This window comes from Moschus berezovskii, chromosome 6, assembly GCF_049115385.1.
Source record: "Moschus berezovskii isolate FMDL1 chromosome 6, NW_MosBer_1.0, whole genome shotgun sequence".
Lineage (NCBI taxonomy): Eukaryota > Metazoa > Chordata > Mammalia > Artiodactyla > Moschidae > Moschus > Moschus berezovskii.
The window spans coordinates 31,346,863-31,364,167 of NC_142465.1; the positions used below are offsets into that span (position 1 = coordinate 31,346,863).

The following is a 17,305-nucleotide window of genomic DNA, read 5'->3' on the forward strand; positions in this document are numbered from 1 at the left end:
ATGATTGACTGGGTGACAGAGATGTAGGAACAGGAAGAAGCTGTAAAGCATGGAGGAAGGCAGCTGCCCCTAGAGCAGGGAGGGAGCTGGGAGGAAGTACCTCCCATGTCTCCCAGATCTCCTACTAATGTCCCCCCTCCTTGGCCAACCCCCACCGCTGAAAGCCAGAGAGCCAGGGAGTGGCCTGCAGGGATCAAGGAGGTCAGGGAATCAATCGCAGCAGAAAGGATGCATATGGAGAATCCCCATTGTGGGGACTGGATGTTTTTGTAGTGAAGGTGTTTTTGTAGCTAAGGTATCTGCCCTGTAGTGAGTGCTCAATAAATGCCGACTATAATCATTGTTCCTGTAAGATGAGAAAAGCCTGCCCTAGATGGGCCTCCTCAAGGGCAGTGACTGTTTTCACCGCTGCGTCTTTCCTATCGTTCAGCCCCTGTTGGGTGCCAGGTTGATGCCATCGGCTGTCTTGACTCATCCGTTTCATATCAGCAGCAGCATTCTGTCCCCTCTGCTCCTGTGTCCTGTGCAAGGAGGGGCCCTGGACAGGAGAGGGTGTCTCAAGATGGAGGCCCTTGGTCCAAGCAGCAGAGGTAGGGAGGCAGACGCGTCCTCGGCTACGGAAGAAAGGTCTGAATTTGGGTGTCCTGTATAAAGATGAGTGGAGAGCCAGACTGGAGAAGGCGGAGTGGCTCCTACGCTATCTGGGCTGGGGCTGGTGAGACTGTCTCTGATAGAAACTGTGGGCTTCCTCCGTGGCTGTCACCAGCCCCTGGCACACGCCTTGGCACTGAGTGCCAGGTAAACACAGGAGGGTGTCAGTCCCTGGGGAGGGGTGGAGGGTGTGTTTGCGGCCAACTCTACTCCCACCAACCTGCTGTGCCTGACTCAGGTGGCTGACCTCACTCCTTTCCCCACTTGCCACTGTCTCCCCCTCCCATGCTCCCTGGGGAAGAGATAAGGGAGCTGAAGAAGGGGCTCCAGCCTCAGGGACAGGACACAAAGGCCAGCAGGAAGTGACGGTTCAGTCTTGGGATGGAGGGCCAGTGCTTTGGGAAGGATTTCCCTGGCGGGCCCTGGTCATAAGCAGAGGCCAGGGGCCCAGAGAAGCTGAATGTTGCCCAAGGACACACAGCTCAGTGGGGGTTCACCTCCCAGCTCAGCTCCCCCAAATACCTGGTGTCCTAACTCCAAGCAGGGAGGAAAAAACCCCTTCCTGGGCATTGAGGGACTAGTTCTGGGAGCATCTTCACCCCATCTGGTGTGGGAAAGTGAAAGTGTGAGTTGCCCTGTTGTGTCTGACTCTTTGCAACCCCATGGAACCTGCCAGGCTCCTCTGTCCAGGGAATTCACCAGACAAGAATACTGGAGTGGGTAGCCATTCCCTTCTCCAGGGGATCTTCCTCACCCAGGGTTGAACACAGGTCTTCTGCACTGCAGGCAGATTCTTTACCATCTGAGCCACCAGGGAAGCCCTAGGAGGCTGGATTCAACTCCTTCAGGCAACTGGGAGCCACTACAGCTTCCCAGCCGCCTAGAAACCATCCCACAGCCTCCTCTGTGCCCAGAGCACCTGCTCTCCGCCTGTTTTCTTGGGCAGTAGGGGTGGTCCCTTGTCCTCTCCTCTGGAACCCCAACCCTGGCCCTGGCAGCTGTGTGGGGACCACAGAAAGTGTTGTCCCTGCTCCTTTGTTCAGGCAAGTCTCTCTCCTTCTGGGACCACCTCCTTGCAGAGCTGAGGTGGGTAATCAGTGGCACGTCCTCACCACTTCCTTGTCCCAACCCCTAGCTAACATTACACATCCAGGTCCTTCCTCAGGGATGTGTTTGGTCCCAGCCATCCAAGGTGGTAGGTTCGGACGAGACTCTGTGAAGTGATTTCAGGAGCCTCCCGGCCTCTTCTGGATCAGACCCTGGGCTCTGTGGCTGGGAAGATGGGATGTTGGGGTCATCTATATGCTTCCTGGGGCTTTTGTTGGACACATCTTATTTTTTTTCAGCTGTACCTTGCAGCATGCAGGATTTCAGTTCCCCGACCAGGGATTGAACCGGTGTCCCCTGTAGTAGAAGCATGGAGTCTTAACTAATGGGCAACCAGGGAAGTTCTGACACTTTTTGAATCTGTACTATGTCCAGCCAGGGTGGGGTGTGTCCTCCACCCACTTCCAACTCCTCCCAAAATGGCTGGGCCCTTCTGGGGGAATACTGCCAATGGGGCCTCAGGTGGCTGTTGAAGCCTCCAGTCTTTGCCTCCCTCATCTCCTGGCTTCGGCCCTTCTACCTCCTTATTATTAACTGCCCAGGCCTCTGAGTCAGGCAGGGACCCTCTTCTGTCCTGTGTCCCCTCTGCCCAGCATAGGCTGTCTACCGGGCAGACAGTCTGCCAGCGTACAATAAAAGAACTGGCTATCCCCAACCCAGACTGGCACCTGTGTCCCCAGCCTGGACCTGCCAGAAGGCACCAAGGCTGTGGGCCGGGAGAGTGAGACCGGAGCAGGCCCGGGCACCCTCTCCACAGCCCGTTGCCCAATGCTTCCGCCCCCACCACCCGCACAGCCCGGGCCCTGGGGCCTTGGCTTACCACAGGGGCCTGGGACCAACCCCAGAACAGAGCCCCATTGACTCAGAGCGGCCACCAGGGCTGGGTGGGAGGAGACCAGTCTGCCACTGGGTGGTGGGGGTGGCCCTGGGAGACCGTATCATCCTTTTCCAAGTCAGGAGCACCCCAGGGAGGGAGAAGGAGGTGGCATCCCGCCCCAGACAGTCGGCTCAGCCCCAGCTCTGGAGCTCAGGTGATAACTGGGAGCAGCCCCTCCCTCCCGCAGTGGGAGAGGAACACCCCCGGCCCTCAGGGCCCCTCCCTCTCTTCCTGGGGCAATGGGGCAGGAGTGTCTGTGCAGCCCAGGAGCCAGCCCAGTTGGGAAAAGATAAAAAGCCCATCAGTGGCCCAGCAGCTCACTGTGCTCCCTCCCAGCTCTCCTGTCTGCTCTGGCCCCACTGCAGCGATGAGATCCTCCATGTCTCGGCAGACATACTCCACCAAAGGGGCCTTCAGCTCCAGCTCAGCCAGTGGCGGGGGTGGTTCCCGGGCCCGTACCAGCTTCAGTTCGGTGACTGTGTCCCGGAACAGTGGCAGCGGCGGGGGGCCCCGCTGTGGCCCCAGCATGGGTGGCTTTGGGAGCCGGAGCCTCTATAACTTGGGGGGCAGCAAGAGCATCTCGGTCAGCGTGGCTGGAGGGGCCTCGGCGGGCCGGGCGCTGGGAGGCTTCGGCCTTGGTGGTGGGGCCTACATGGGCCTGGGGGCTGGCAGGCCGATGCTGGGGCCTGTCTGTCCTCCTGGCGGCATCCAGCAGGTCACCGTCAACCAAAGCCTGTTGACCCCCCTCCACGTGGAGATCGACCCGGAGATCCAGCGGGTGCGCACGGAGGAGCGGGAGCAGATCAAGACCCTCAATAACAAGTTCGCCTCCTTCATCGACAAGGTGGGCCCAGGTGGAAGGAGGCAGGAAGGGGCCGAGGAGTGTGAGCTGGGCCCCTGAGAGAGGTTGGGCGGGGCAGAGGCTGTTGCAACCCATATGCACTGGTGCTGGGATGGATGGAGTGACTTTTGAAGCCCTTCTGGGATGCCTGGACCCGAGTGGCTGGATGGTCTTTATTCGCAAGTGATGATGACTCTTGAGTTGCCTTCACGAGGCCTTTTGTCCCAGCCCAGCTTGATGGTGTTGCAGTCATCATTAATGGGGTTCACAGCAGCCTTACTGCACAATTAAATAGTGAATTGGCCTCATTATTCCTCTTAGTGGGGTGGCTCTTCCTACTTCCTTTCATTTTTTAACTGGGAAAACTGGCTTGAGTGTCAAGTCCCCGAGAACACCATGTGTTGCCTGTTCTGAGTTTTGGTGGAGTTCTAAGGACAAAAATGTTGTCAGGATACAGTGCAGCGGTGGGGAGTTCTAGAGGAAGTCTCCTTTTGGCTTCTCCAATTCTTCCTTTTTGTTCTAACCAAGAAGCTCATTGTGGACATGAGTTCAGGTCACCATGACACAGGTCACAATGACTCAGGGATATGCAGTTTGATCTGCCTCAGATCAGGGGTATTCTGACTCCTTCTCTGGCCCCCAGGCCAATAAGGCAAGCTCTTGTACTAATGTCTGGCATTTCCAGGTCCATTTGCTGCATTGTCTACCACTATTCCAAGGCCCCCAGGCAGTGGGCCCATGATGAGGAGAATCCTAGTGGATGACCATACCTTGGTTCAGTGATTTGTGGGTTTCCAAAGGACCCTGATGCCCCCTTTCCCATATGATACCCACAGTAATTCATGAGAAGTCAGTCTAGGTGACAGTGTGTCTGTTTTTAAAAAGAGAAATTTGAGGTCTGGAGAGATGAAGTGATTTGCCCAGGATCACCTGGAGGCAGTGGCGGGCCTGGGACTCAAGTTCACGGCATTAAGAGGCCACTGCTCCTGGCAGGTACACCTGCTGCATGGTGCCCTGGGGCCATGGAACCATAGGCCAGGGGTGCTGTGGAGGCGGGATCCAGACAGACTGGATGGCAAAGGATGAGGCAAGCTGTTTCACGCAACCCCTCACCGTCACCCCGAGTGACTTTTGGTTCTTCTGTGGGACTGTCCCAGAGGTCAAAGAAGCAAACTCCTCTCAGGCTCTCAGAATCACGAACTGGGACCTGGGGGCCTGACAGTTTGTCCGTGTCTGGTGTCTTAGAAGCCTGGTTGGGCAGAGAATCCCCCTGGGGGCCTATTAAACTCACACCATGAGCACCCTTCTAAGTCTATAGAGATAGGGCTGGACATCAGTATTTTAAAAACTTAAAAAATGTCAAGTTTACAGAAAAGTTTCAATAATAGTACAACATATTCCTGTATTTCTTTTCACCCAGATTTACCAGTTTTTAGCATCCTGTCACTTTCGCTTTCTTTTTCCCTCTTTGTAGATCTATTTGCATATATCCATATGTACATACATATATACACATTACTATAGATGTTTCTGCTTTTAAAATTTTTGATCATGATGCAGAATTAGGGTTCAGAAACATTGATTTAGTCTGGCTTACCCAGGATAAATGAGAAGAGGAGACCCAGGGAGAAGTGACTTGACTGTTACCAACCAGTAAATGACCGAGCTGGACTTTTTATGTTTATTAACCCTTTAGAGTCCTTGTCACTGGATTGAACTGTCTTTTTCAGCAAAGATGGTTACCTCAGGAGCTCCTCCCCAAAGCAAGGCATAGACCCCGCACTGCCCCATGGTGTGTCCTGGTTGGGACGGATGGTGACGATGGACCTGGTCTTTGGTCCTTCCTGGGGCTGGGGGAGGCCCCAGCCCACCCTTCTTGTTCTGGCTCAGGTGCGGTTCCTGGAGCAGCAGAACAAGGTGCTGGAGACCAAGTGGGCGCTGCTGCAGGAGCAGGGTCAGAGATCGGGCGTCACCAGGAACAATCTGGAGCCCCTCTTTGAGCGCTTCATCAACAACCTGCGGGGGAAGCTGGACAACCTCCAGAGTGAGCGGGGGAGGCTGGACTCGGAGTTGAGGAATGTGCAGGATCTTGCTGAGGACTTCAAGACCAAGTGAGGAGTGCTGGACCAGCTGTGGCCATGTGTGGATGGGGAGGGGCAGCATGGGGAATCTCCCAAGACAGGGCCACCCTCTTCCTGGGTCCTAGGACCCAGCTGGGTGGGTGCTCAGACAGAGCTGTTTCCCACTGGGGCTCAGGCTCTGGACCCATGGCCTCTTGGAGGGTGGTCACAGTGTGTAGTAATTTTAAAAATTATTATAAGATATGGAGAAAAGTGTAATGAACCTTTATGGTCTCATTACCCAGCTTTTGTAATTATCAACTCACAGCCAATCTTGTTTTGTCTATACCCCTACTCACTCCCTTTCCCTTTTCCCTTATTGTCTTGAAGCAAATCTCATTCCTCCAAGTCGCTTCACTCACAAGCATTTTTACTGGATGTATTCATAGAGTTCATCTGTGTAACTTGACTTAACAATATACAAACACAATGCCATAAGAACACCTAAATCTTTTAAAACAGTAATCCCCAGTATCATCAACTATCTAATCAATGATTGAATTTGCGCTTGTTCCATAAGTGTCGTACATTTTAAGAATACAGTTTGTTTGAATCAAGATGCAAATAATGTACTACCCAAATTCACATATTGATTGGTTGAGCTGTATATTTATGAGTTTAAGGTATAAACTTTCATAACTTTCCCCATTGCTTGACACTGGCAATTTTTAAACTTAAAAGTCTCAGCGAAAGCAGTTGGACAGAAGTTGTCGTTTTCAATGACATCCTGTTGTAGAAAGTGAATGCAAGGGTTAACCGCTGTTGATATGTCTTCACCTGTTCCCATAAAGCCTCCCAAGGGCTCTCATTCAAAGAGATGGCTGCTCTCAGTTGCCATATTATTGCAAAAATACTGTGTTCACTTTCTCAAAGAGGGTGGGTGGATTATTTAAAGACTGCATTCCGGTTTCTCCATTGGTTGGCTGCATTACAGAACTGCTCCCCAGAGGTGTTCTTGGCCATCATGGGACCTATTAGGGACTCCTTAAAGCCAACTAGGTTCAGTGTCTTAAAAGGTGAACTGGGCTGAGTCTTCCTTGTGTAACAGGTATGAGGATGAAATCAACAAGCGCACTGCCGCAGAGAACGAGTTTGTGGTCCTCAAGAAGGTGAGCAGGGTGGCAGGGAGTGGGTGCGGGTGGCCTTTATCTGCCAGGGTGCTGGGCTGACTTGGAGAGGGACAAGAGTCCTGGGGGCTGAGCCCACTGACCTCCTCTCTCTCTCTCCCCCAGGATGTAGATGCCGCATACATGGGCCGAATGGATCTGCATGGCACAGTGGACCGCCTGGTGGAGGAGATGGACTTCCTGAGGCATCTCTATGAAGAGGTAAGATAGCCAATGGACAGGGATACTTACATTCACATACAGTTTTGGGGATTCCTCCTGGAAGTCTGATCAGAATACAGTAGTGCAACTTCATTGGTAGAATATAGCACCTGGACCCTTAATCAATACTAGCATCCTTATGTGCTTATGATGGGCCAGGAACTGGGCTAAGTTTTTTATATAATCCCCTCGACAACTTTATAATATAGGTACTGTTATTGTCTCCATTTTATAGTCTTGGGCACTGAAGCTCTGAGTAAGTTGTCCATGCTCGCATAGCTAGCCAGAGGCAGTTGTGGAATTAAAACTTCGTCCTTGGATTGTTATACTGTTTTCCTTACTGCCCAGTTTGTAACAGAGCAAAGGATGGAGGACCTGAGATGGGCTGAGAGTGGTGATTGAAATTCCAAGTTAGAGCAGGAGGTGAGGTGTGAGTGGCAGGTAGATCGCAGAATTTAGGAGGGATTCCAGGAAACAAAGGGGCTTTGAAGACTAAGGTAAAAACATTTCCAAAGAGAAGGAAAGACGATGTCTTCCAAAAAAAAAAAAAAAGAGTCTTGGTCAAACAACATCCATGGCATCCTTTAGTAGTTTGGTAACGCAGGCATAAAAGAAAATCTATTTGGCTTGATTTTTCCTTAGGGGTGTCTTGTTGGCTGCATGCCTTTCACACCAGTTTAGAGTTCATTCTAGAGGCTCATGTGAGATTTATGTCAAGTTTAACTTGGAGAAGTCTAAATCTCTTCTCTTTGAAAATGAGGACATTTCCATGTCTCGGGTTCTGGAATCTCTTCTGTCCGTATTTCTCACAGATCTCCAGGGGTATTTGTCTCCTTGGCCATGGCCATGAGGCCCTAGTGTTTGCTCCTCTGGCCTGGACCACTGACGTTCTCAACAAGGCCGAGGACGTTCCTACTCTCAGTATCTGTCTTGGCTTCCATTTCTTCCCAAGCATCCTGCCCTTTTCAGTTTGATGACTGTTTCCCTTGATAGGAAAGAGCAAACGATGTAAAAGTACAGTTGTTGGCTTTGCCTGGGTTGTTTGTAGGGTTAGCCCAATGCTGCCTTCTTGTTCTTGCCTAGAGCTTATCTAAAGACCTCTATCCATTGACCTTTGCATTTCCCCAAGGATGAACTCCCCATGTTCATCCTTGGCTGTGCTGTTCTCCTGCAAACATCTCTGTGTGTCCTTCAGGATGAGCTTGTTGGGGAGTGTTCTGCATCATACTGCTGGTTTCTTAGGGGTCTCCCTAGCTTTTTCTTTCCTGGGATCATTGATGGTCACTCACCATCTGGGATTTCCTCATTCTCTTCTCTTAGGATGGTCTCTCTTTTAGGACAGGTCAGGGGTGCCCAGGCCCTTTTCTCTCAATGGGGAGGAATTGGCTTTCCTAGTATCTCAAAAAACTTTCCTTTCCTTTTCTGTTCCCTGTCCATTTGCTGCATATTGCGAAGCACCTTCTGCAAAACCGTAGAAGGGCAGTCTGCCTTTGCAGGTCTCCATATGCTATGTTGAAAGCCATGTTGGGACAGGTGAGGTGCATGGGACAGGCTGCGGCTGACTCTTCCTGGGAGGGCTGGGAGAGTTTCAGAGGAGACAGCATTTTGGATTTCCAAGGAAGGACAGACAGGACTTCTAAAGAAGGGGCAAGTAGAATCTGCCAGCTAGGGCCGCAGCCTGCACCATGACATTGAGGGACCGAAGAGCACAGTGTGTTTGGGGAGCAGCAGGTGAACCAGGCATCAAGTGTGTGGGAGAATTAGGTGAGGAGGTGAACAAGGAAGTTGAGCTGACCGAGTGACCAAGCCAGGGTCACTTCCTGTGCCTCCTTGGGAGGTACGAGTGAAGACCAGAGCAGTCGTTCCCTTGCTTGCACACCAGCTATGATGGCTAACACAGCACTCGGGAATCAACTTTATGGTCTGGTTTTGGTCAAGCCAGATCTTAAGGAAATTCAGAAGGTCAACCACCAATCCCTGGCATGTCATACAGGGCAGGAAAATTACCCTGTGGCTTCCCTCTGGCCTGGGGGGTCCCTGTGGGATCCAGCCCTTGCTCCAGTGCCATCACTTCATCTCTCTGGCTCCTTTCCCCATGTGTAGATAAAAAGCTCACACCTTAACTCCACAGAGTTCTTCCCTCTCCACTTGCATTAGCTCTTTCTTTGGAAAGCCTGCCCTTTTTATCCTCTAGTCCTAGCAAGAACATCCTTATCCACTCTTGGTGATGTCTGGTAGATAGTGTTTGCCTCTTGTCTGAAAAATTCCAAGTTAATTTTCCTCAGGACCACACTCTGGCATGGGGCTGTTAGAGGGACCCTGAGCCGGGAAGGGTGATAAGTGATGCTGCAAGATAATGCTGGCAACGCACGACTGTGACAATGATTTTATCTGTGGCATGTGCTTCATGGGCGTATTGACTGACCTTTGAAGAAGGCTGGGCAAATAATGCACTTTCCTGAGCACCCGCCATGGGTCATGTATGAATCTGAATCCTCAGATCAACTACATTGTGAAGGTATTATCACAGCCATTTTACAGAAGAAGAGACTGAGGCCTTGTAAGGCTTAGTGAGGACCTCAGGGCCACAGCTGGTGAATGTCAGACTGGCATTAGAACTTAGCTTTGTCTGTCTTCAGAGCTTGTGTCTTTCTTTCTGGCCCTCCCCTCCAACCCATTCCACCTTTTAAAAGCCAGTCTAATTTGAACATCTAAATCTATGTCTATACAGATATCAGTTTTGGCTGTGGTATTCCTTTCTTTCTTATTTTTTAAATTGAAATATAGTTGATAGTTTCAGTTATACGGCGAAGTGATTTGATTATACACACACATATATGTATATATATGGGCTTCCAGGTGGCGCTAGTGGTAAAGAACCCACTGCCAATGCAGGACACGCAGGGGATGTGGGTTTGATCCCTGGGTTGGGAAGATACCCTGGAGGAGGAAATGGAAACCCACTCCAGTATTCTTGCCTGGAGAATCCCATGGACAGAGAGGCATGGTGGGCTATAGTCCATGGGGTTGCAAAGAGTTGGACATGATTGAAGAGACTCAGCACAGCACAGCACAGCACAACCTTCTGTGGGCCAGCTGTGGCCCTGCCTGCCTCCCAGAGGTTCTGAGGATTAAAGGTGAGCCTGCTGGCTCAGGGCCTAGCAACAGCTAGAATGCACTCCTTCCTTCTTTAGGCTCTTGGAAGCCTGCAAATCCACACCAAGAAAGAGGTCTATTCAGCTGGGAGCCCTGTTTCCAGCTGGAAAGACTGAAGCTTTGCTGGCAGCCATAGATTCCTTCTAGGGTGGATCCTGGGGGGTGGGAGCATGGCCTCCTGATGCCAAAATCACTCCCCGACCCGGCTCCCACTGCGTGCAACAAGGGTGCTGGAGATAGCTCCATTTGTTTCTGCAGGAGCTGAGCCAAGTGCAGACTCACGTGTCTGACACCAGTGTCATCCTCTCCATGGACAACAACCGCAGCCTCGACCTGGACAGCATCATCGCTGAGGTGAAGGCCCAGTATGAGCAGATTGCCCAGAGGAGCAGGGCTGAGGCTGAGTCCTGGTACCAGACCAAGGTGAGAGAATGGCTGGCTCAGGGGTGTGGGTTGGGCTTGTACCCAGACCTTCCCCCTTGGTGAGGGGCCTGGCCCCTGGACCCCTCGGAAGCTGGGGCCAGACACAGCCAGCCTACTCATCCAGCCGTGAGGGTGGGTCCAGGGGCCAGCAGTTACCCAGGTGGGCCTGGAACGATTCGACAGCTCACTGCCATTTCTGCGGTCTCCAGTATGAGGAACTGCAGGTGACCGCTGGGAAGCATGGGGACAACCTGAGGGACACCAAGAATGAGATCGCTGAGCTCACCCGCACGGTGCAGAGGCTGCAGGGGGAGGCGGATGCAGTCAAGAAGCAGGTGAGCCTCTGGTGGGGGGCCTGAGGGTCAGGCCTGGCTGTTGGCAGAGGTGTGCTCAGGGGTGCGGCCTGTTCTTCTCATGGATGGGATACGCTCAAATGCTGGACCAATAAGATCAAGAAGCTCCTCCTACAGGAGAGGAAACTGAGGCTCATAGAGGGACAGGGACTTGCCCAAGATCACACAGCATATTAGTGGTAGAGCAGCCCCCTCCAAGGAGATTGATCCCATCTCCAGAAGGTCAGAGCAGGAGTCTGAGCATTCAAGAGTCCAGGTCACAGTGGCTGACTCCATCTAAGGCGTGAGTTCCTCCTAAGAGCAGGGTGAAGCATTTGGTTAATGGTGAGCTTGTATGATTTATTTTATCTCTTTGGTGGCACTGGGGTGAGTTGCAACAGGAAGGTTTTTTTAAAAAATATTTCTTTCTTTTATTTAAAAAAATTTTTATAATAAAACAAATTTTTATTAACATTGTATAATAATATTAGTGAAAATAATCATATGGTAACATTAAATAGCAATAGCACAGTTTACATATTGAGAAACTGGACAGATTACTTTTGGGTTTTAATTTCTTTTCAATTCTAACCATGAAAGACACCTTAAATCTCTATCTACTATTTAAACAAAATATTCTAAAAGAAAAAGTACAATATTATTAAATATTACCAAATTAATCCACTGAGTATTCTTTCAGAAATTTAAGAAAGGCTAGGATGTTTAAGAAAAAATTTAAAGTTTACACTTTTACAAAATATATCAAATATTATACTTCAAAAGAAAGGCTACATACTTCATATTAATGTCCAGCTTAATGCTTTTAAATCTAGTAAAGAAATTTAAGAAGTTTCCCCTTCTACATTTAAGGTATACTTTTTTTTTAACAACTAGGGCACATTCAGAGCACAAATGTCATTCTTTCATTAAAACAATAATGAGCTTAAATTCTCAGCTTATTTCAAGTACAATTTTATTTATGTAGAGTGTTTGCAATCACTGTAAGCCTCTGTCTCAGGAGCTCTCTTTTCTGTATTAGAAAGTTTTCAGCAGTATTGGCTTCTTTGAAGAGTCCATCTATCTCGTTAATATAAGATGCATCTACTGCTGCTCTCTCACTTAAGATCTTTGCATATGTTGACAGCATTAGATTAATTTCCTTGCTCATATCATTCAAGTCTTTCTCCAGGGCTTCATCTTCATAAAACAGTCCAGAGCTTTCAGACAAAGAAGAGTCTTATTTTCCAAGAGAGGACAGCCGTGGACTATCTGGCATTTGAGGCTCTAACTCTCTTGGTCTCTTGCAATTTCTAGTATCAGGTTTTACAAGGTGACTTGCCATCATATTCTGGAGGCAGGAACTTCCTCCTAAGCCGCAGCGCGGCCTTTCTTTTATTTTTTGACTGTGGTGGGTCTTTGTTGCTGCATTCGGGCTTTCTCTAGTTGTAGTGAGCAGGGACTACTCTTCATTGCAGTGCACGGGCTTATCATTGCGGTGGCTTCTCTTGTGAAGCATGGGTTGTAGAGTGCTCGGGCTCGGTAGTTGTGGCACATGGGCTTAGCTATTCCTCAGCACATGTGGTTTTCCCAGACTGGGGATCAAACCCATGTCCTCTGCACTGCCTTAAGATTAGACTTCAATAAGAACTTTCCCAGTGGGGCTACATGACCTTATTCGTATAGTATCACCTCCTCTCTCAGAGGAATGTTTCTCTTTTCCTTCATTCTCAGTTGGTTGGGGCGGCAGTCAGGGGAGCTGGGGATGGCGGTGTCTGGTTTAAGGGCAGAGAGATGGATGCAATGACCCTGGAGGGTGTGCCCAATACCTCTCATGCCCTGGGCAGTGCCAGCAGCTGCAGACTGCCATCGCGGATGCGGAACAGCGTGGGGAGCTGGCATTAAAAGATGCTCAGAAGAAACTTGGGGACCTGGATGCTGCCCTGTATCAGGCCAAGGAGGACCTGGCTCGGCTGCTGCGTGACTACCAGGCACTCATGAATGTCAAGCTGGCCCTGGATGTGGAAATCGCTACCTACCGCAAGCTGCTGGAGAGTGAGGAGAGCAGGTGGGTGCCCCCCCTTCCCCGTCCTGATTCCGAAGGCTCCCAGCCCTGCCCTGTGGGAGATCCCATGTAGTTGGTTCTTGTGGCGAGGGGAGGAGGGTAAGGGAGCAACCATGGAGCTGGGCTCGTAACTCATCACCTGAGACTCTCCTGCTTGTGTTCAGCGCCTCACTGTGTCTCCTTGGCTGGCACTACCATCAGTAATCCTGATGGTGTCTGGCAGGCCAACAGGGGACAGGGTTTCTTTTCCAACACCAGATTCTGACCCTAGCAGAAGCTTAAAAAAAAAAAATCATCATCTCTGTTCTTGTAGAAGGCATGAGATGTAGAGAAAGTCACCTTAGCCAGAAAACGGGCATCTCTGTTGTGGAGTGGGTTTTGTTTCCCATTCGATCAGAGCAGGGGTGCTGCTTATGGTCCAAGTGTGGAGGGAGGAGAGGGCAGAAGAAGAATGGAGCTGCCTGGCCTACTGAATCTCTGCTTTCTCTGCTACACTGGCTTTAGGACCTGGCAGAAGGGTGCCTGGCCCAGGGCAGCCCTGGGCCAAGCTTTGGTCCCCTGGTTTTGTCATGTGGCCAAGCTCCTGAGAGTCTCAAGGCCCATTGAGTTGATTTAGTGTAAAGACACTGAGAGGGAGAGAGAGGGTTTTTACTTGGGACCACTGATCCTTTACCTGGCCTGTCTGTTTCCCCCAGGATGTCTGGAGAATGTCCCAGTGCTGTCAGCATTTGTGAGTATTTTGGCGCCCCAGGCCCGGCCCCAGTCCTCTGCTCAGTCCGTTCAATTTGTCCCTGAGCCCTGGAGACAGGTTGGGGGGGGGGTCCCAGAGAATGAGCTCCCTGCTTGCAGTTTCCCAGGGCACCACTGTCTGAGTTCATTCCCATCACTCACTGATGTCTGGAAGGCCTGGATCCTCTCCTGACACGGCTACCCCGCCTCACCCAGATCCTTTCTCTTGCAGCGGTGACGGGCAACTCCACCACTGTGTGCGGAGGCGGCGCGGCTGGCTTCGGGGGTGGCATCTCCCTGGGTGGGGGTGGGGGGGCCAGCAAGGGCAGATTCAGCACAAATGTGGGCTACAGCACTGTCAAGGGAGGGCCTGTCTCTGGGGGCACCTCCATCCTGCGGAAGACCACCACGGTCAAGACGTCCAGCCGGAGGTATTAGCCACTGTCTTGCAAGCCGGGGCCCCTGCACTTCTCTCCGCACTCCCCATCCTCAGGCGCAGGAATAGCCCCAGGACCACTGACGCAGGGTACAGGCACGCCAGATGGCGCATGGGATCTGCATGTTGGGGAGGGCTCAAATCTACCCAGTTTCCTCCTTGGTTCTGCAACAGGGTGGGAGGGGTGGTTAAGGTCACCAGTTTGCGGGATGTGTTTGGATGATTTGGGGATGATATTTTGACCACGGAGGGGAGGCTGGATTTCCCCAGGCCATTTCGGCTTCTCTCACCTCTTCTGCTTGTCTGCTCTGGGCTCAGGTCAGGCTGAGGGAGGATAAAGGAAAGTCAGAAGTGGTCTCCCGTCTCCCACCAGGCCACCCCCTCCCTGAATCTACCTACGTCCCCCTCCCCTGTCTGTGCTGTATCTCAATAAATGGCAATTGCAGCTAGCTGTCTGGGGCTTGTCTGTCCTGCCCAGAGAACAGAGACTGTCAGCTGATTAACTCAGTGATGGTTAGGCAGCAACAACCACATGCTCACAATATCTCAATCTTGCCGAAAGCACATTCGTTCAGTACCATCACCACTGTAGGCTTTGGCTCTTACTCTTCTCCGGAGGAAAGCTGGAGGGACTCTGTGAGTAGCTCCCAGCAGGACCCAGCTCCCAGCAGCTGTCTGTTGCCCAGCCCCTCCCCTAATGCTACTGTGCCCCCTGCCAACTCTGCGGGGCAGGCAGCATGTGTTCAGTGGAGAGGTCTTGGGCTTCACAATAGGTTTAAATCCCGACTCTACCGCTTGCTAGCTGACCTTGGGCAAATTACTTAGCCTCTTTGGGCCTCACTTTCCTCCTTTGTAAGGGGACAACAGAGGATGAGACAGAGGATGGTTGATGGCATCACCGACTCAATGGACATGAGTTCGAGCAAGCTCTGGGGATTGGTGATGGACGGGGAAGCCTAGCATGTTGCAGTCCACAGGGTCTCAGAGTCGGACATGACTGAGGGATTGAACTTCCTCCTTTGTCAAAACGGGTGTGATGGAAACGTGTGTAAAGCGTCCGGCTTAGAAGAGCCTTGGCAGGAACTACTTCCCTTACCTCTGGCGTCTGGTTCCCAGCTCATCGTCTTAGAGTGAGATGATTTCTCTTTCAGCCCTCACATCCCGTCATCCATAAAAACCCACATTTTCCTGCCAATAACAGAATATATATTCTTCTCCAGTGCACACGGAGCATTTTCTGGGATAAACCCTGTGTTAGGCCACAAAATAAATCTTGGAAGGCAGCTATGCTCACCCGTGTATCACCGATGCTGCACATAAAACAAGTCTTAGCAAACTCAAGAAGTCTTAAATAACACAGAGCGTCTTTGCTGACCACAATAGTATGAAACTAGAAACCAATAACAGAAGGAAAAGTGGAAAATTCATGAATACATGGCAATTAAACAGTACACTCCAAACAACTCCAATAACCAACAGATCAAAGAAGAAATTTAAAAATGGAAATAAAAAGTATCTGGAGACAAATGAAAATGGAAACACAACATACCAAAACTTATGAGATGCAGCAAGAGCAGTTCTAAGAGGGAAATTGATAGCTATAAGCACATGTATTGAGAAAATAGAAAGAACCCAAATAAACATCTTAACTTTACACCTCAGGGAACTAGAAAAGCAACAGAGTAAGTCCAAATTTAGAAGAAGGAAGGAAATAATAAAGATTAGGAAATTAAATAGGAAACAGGAAAATAATAGAAAAGACAAAACCCTCAAGAATTCGATCTTTGAAAAGGTAAACAGAATTGACAACCTTTAGCTAGACTAACCAAGGGAAAAAGAAAAGGCCCAAATCAAGTAAATTGTTAAAGAAAGAGGAGACATTACAACTGAAACCACAAAAAATACATAGAATCAGACTTCCTGGGGGAACAGTGTGTAAGAATCTCCCTGCCAATGCAGGGGACATGGATTCGATCCCTGGTCTGGGTAGATTCCACATGCTGCAGAGCAACTAAGCCTGTGTGCCACAACTACTGAGCCCACGTGCTGCAGCTTTCGAAGCCCGTGCGTCTAGAGCCTGTGCTCCACAACAAGAGAAGCCATTGCACTGAGAAGCTCGCACATCACGCTGAAGAGTGGCCCCTACTCGTCATAACTCGATAAATCCCGTGCGAAGCAACGAAGACCCAGCTCAGTCAAAAGTAAATAAATAAAATTATAAAAAAGTACATAGGCTCATGAGAGGTTGTTATGAACGACTATACGCCAGTAAACTGGACAACCTAGAAGAAAGGGATAAATTCACTTACCAAGACTGAATCAGGAACAAACTGGAAATCTGAACCGATCAATTACCAGTAAGGATACTGAATCAGTAATTAAAAGTCTCCCAACAAGGAAAATTCCAGGACCAGATGGCTTCAATGGTAAATTTTTTACCAAATATTAAAGAAGAATTAATGCCAACCCATCTCAAACTTCTCCAAACCCCAAAGAGAAGGGAAAACTCCCAAACTCATTTCATGGGATTAGTATCAAAGCCAGATAAGCACACTACAAGGAAAGAAAACTACAGACAAATATCCCTGATGACTATAGAGAGAAAAAATTCCCAACAAAATACTAGAAAACTGAATTCCGCAGCACATTAAAAGGATAATACACCATGATCAGGTGGGATTCATCCCTGGGATGCAAGGTTGGCTCAACATACACAAATCAGTAAGTGTGATGCATTAACAGAATAAAAAAATAAAAAATCATGATTATCTCTGTGTGCGTGCTTCGTGCTAAGTCTCTTCAGTCATGCCTGACTCTTTGCAACTATGGACTGCAGCCTGCCAGGCTCCTTTGTCCATGGGATTCTCCAGGCAAGAATACTGGAGGGTGCTGCCATGCCCTCCTCCAGGGAATCTTCCTGACCCAGGGATCTGCATCATCTCAATACCTGCAGAAAAAGCATTTGAAGAAATTCAACACCCACTCATGATAAGAATTATCAATGAACTAGAAAAGCATTTGAAGAAATTCAACACCCACTCATGATAAGAATTATCAATGAACTAGGTATAGAAGGAACATACCTCAGCATAATAAAAACCATTTATCACAAGCCCACAGCTAACCTCACACTTCAGGTAAAGGATCACAAGCTTTTCCTCCAAAATCAGGACAAAGGCAAGGATGCTCACTCTCACGATTCCGATTCAGCTAACTGGAAGTGGTAATCAGATATTTAAAAAA

At 49.8% G+C, this 17,305-nt stretch overlaps 1 protein-coding gene and 1 pseudogene across 1 annotated transcript; one reads left to right on the forward strand and one right to left on the reverse strand.

Annotated features, from left to right (window-relative positions):
* The first annotated feature begins 2,943 nt into the window (after positions 1-2,943).
* KRT79 (keratin 79) lies at positions 2,944-14,511 on the forward strand. The gene is made up of 9 exons (XM_055395688.2): positions 2,944-3,479; positions 5,367-5,587; positions 6,645-6,705; positions 6,829-6,924; positions 10,339-10,503; positions 10,713-10,838; positions 12,680-12,900; positions 13,593-13,627; positions 13,859-14,511. The coding sequence occupies exons 1-9, from the start codon at positions 3,003-3,005 to the stop codon at positions 14,062-14,064; spliced, it is 1,608 nt and encodes a 535-aa protein (XP_055251663.2). The 5' UTR covers positions 2,944-3,002; the 3' UTR covers positions 14,065-14,511.
* On the reverse strand, positions 11,710-12,668 carry LOC148777573 (testis-expressed protein 12 pseudogene; annotated as a pseudogene).
* Positions 14,512-17,305: the final 2,794 nt, after the last annotated feature.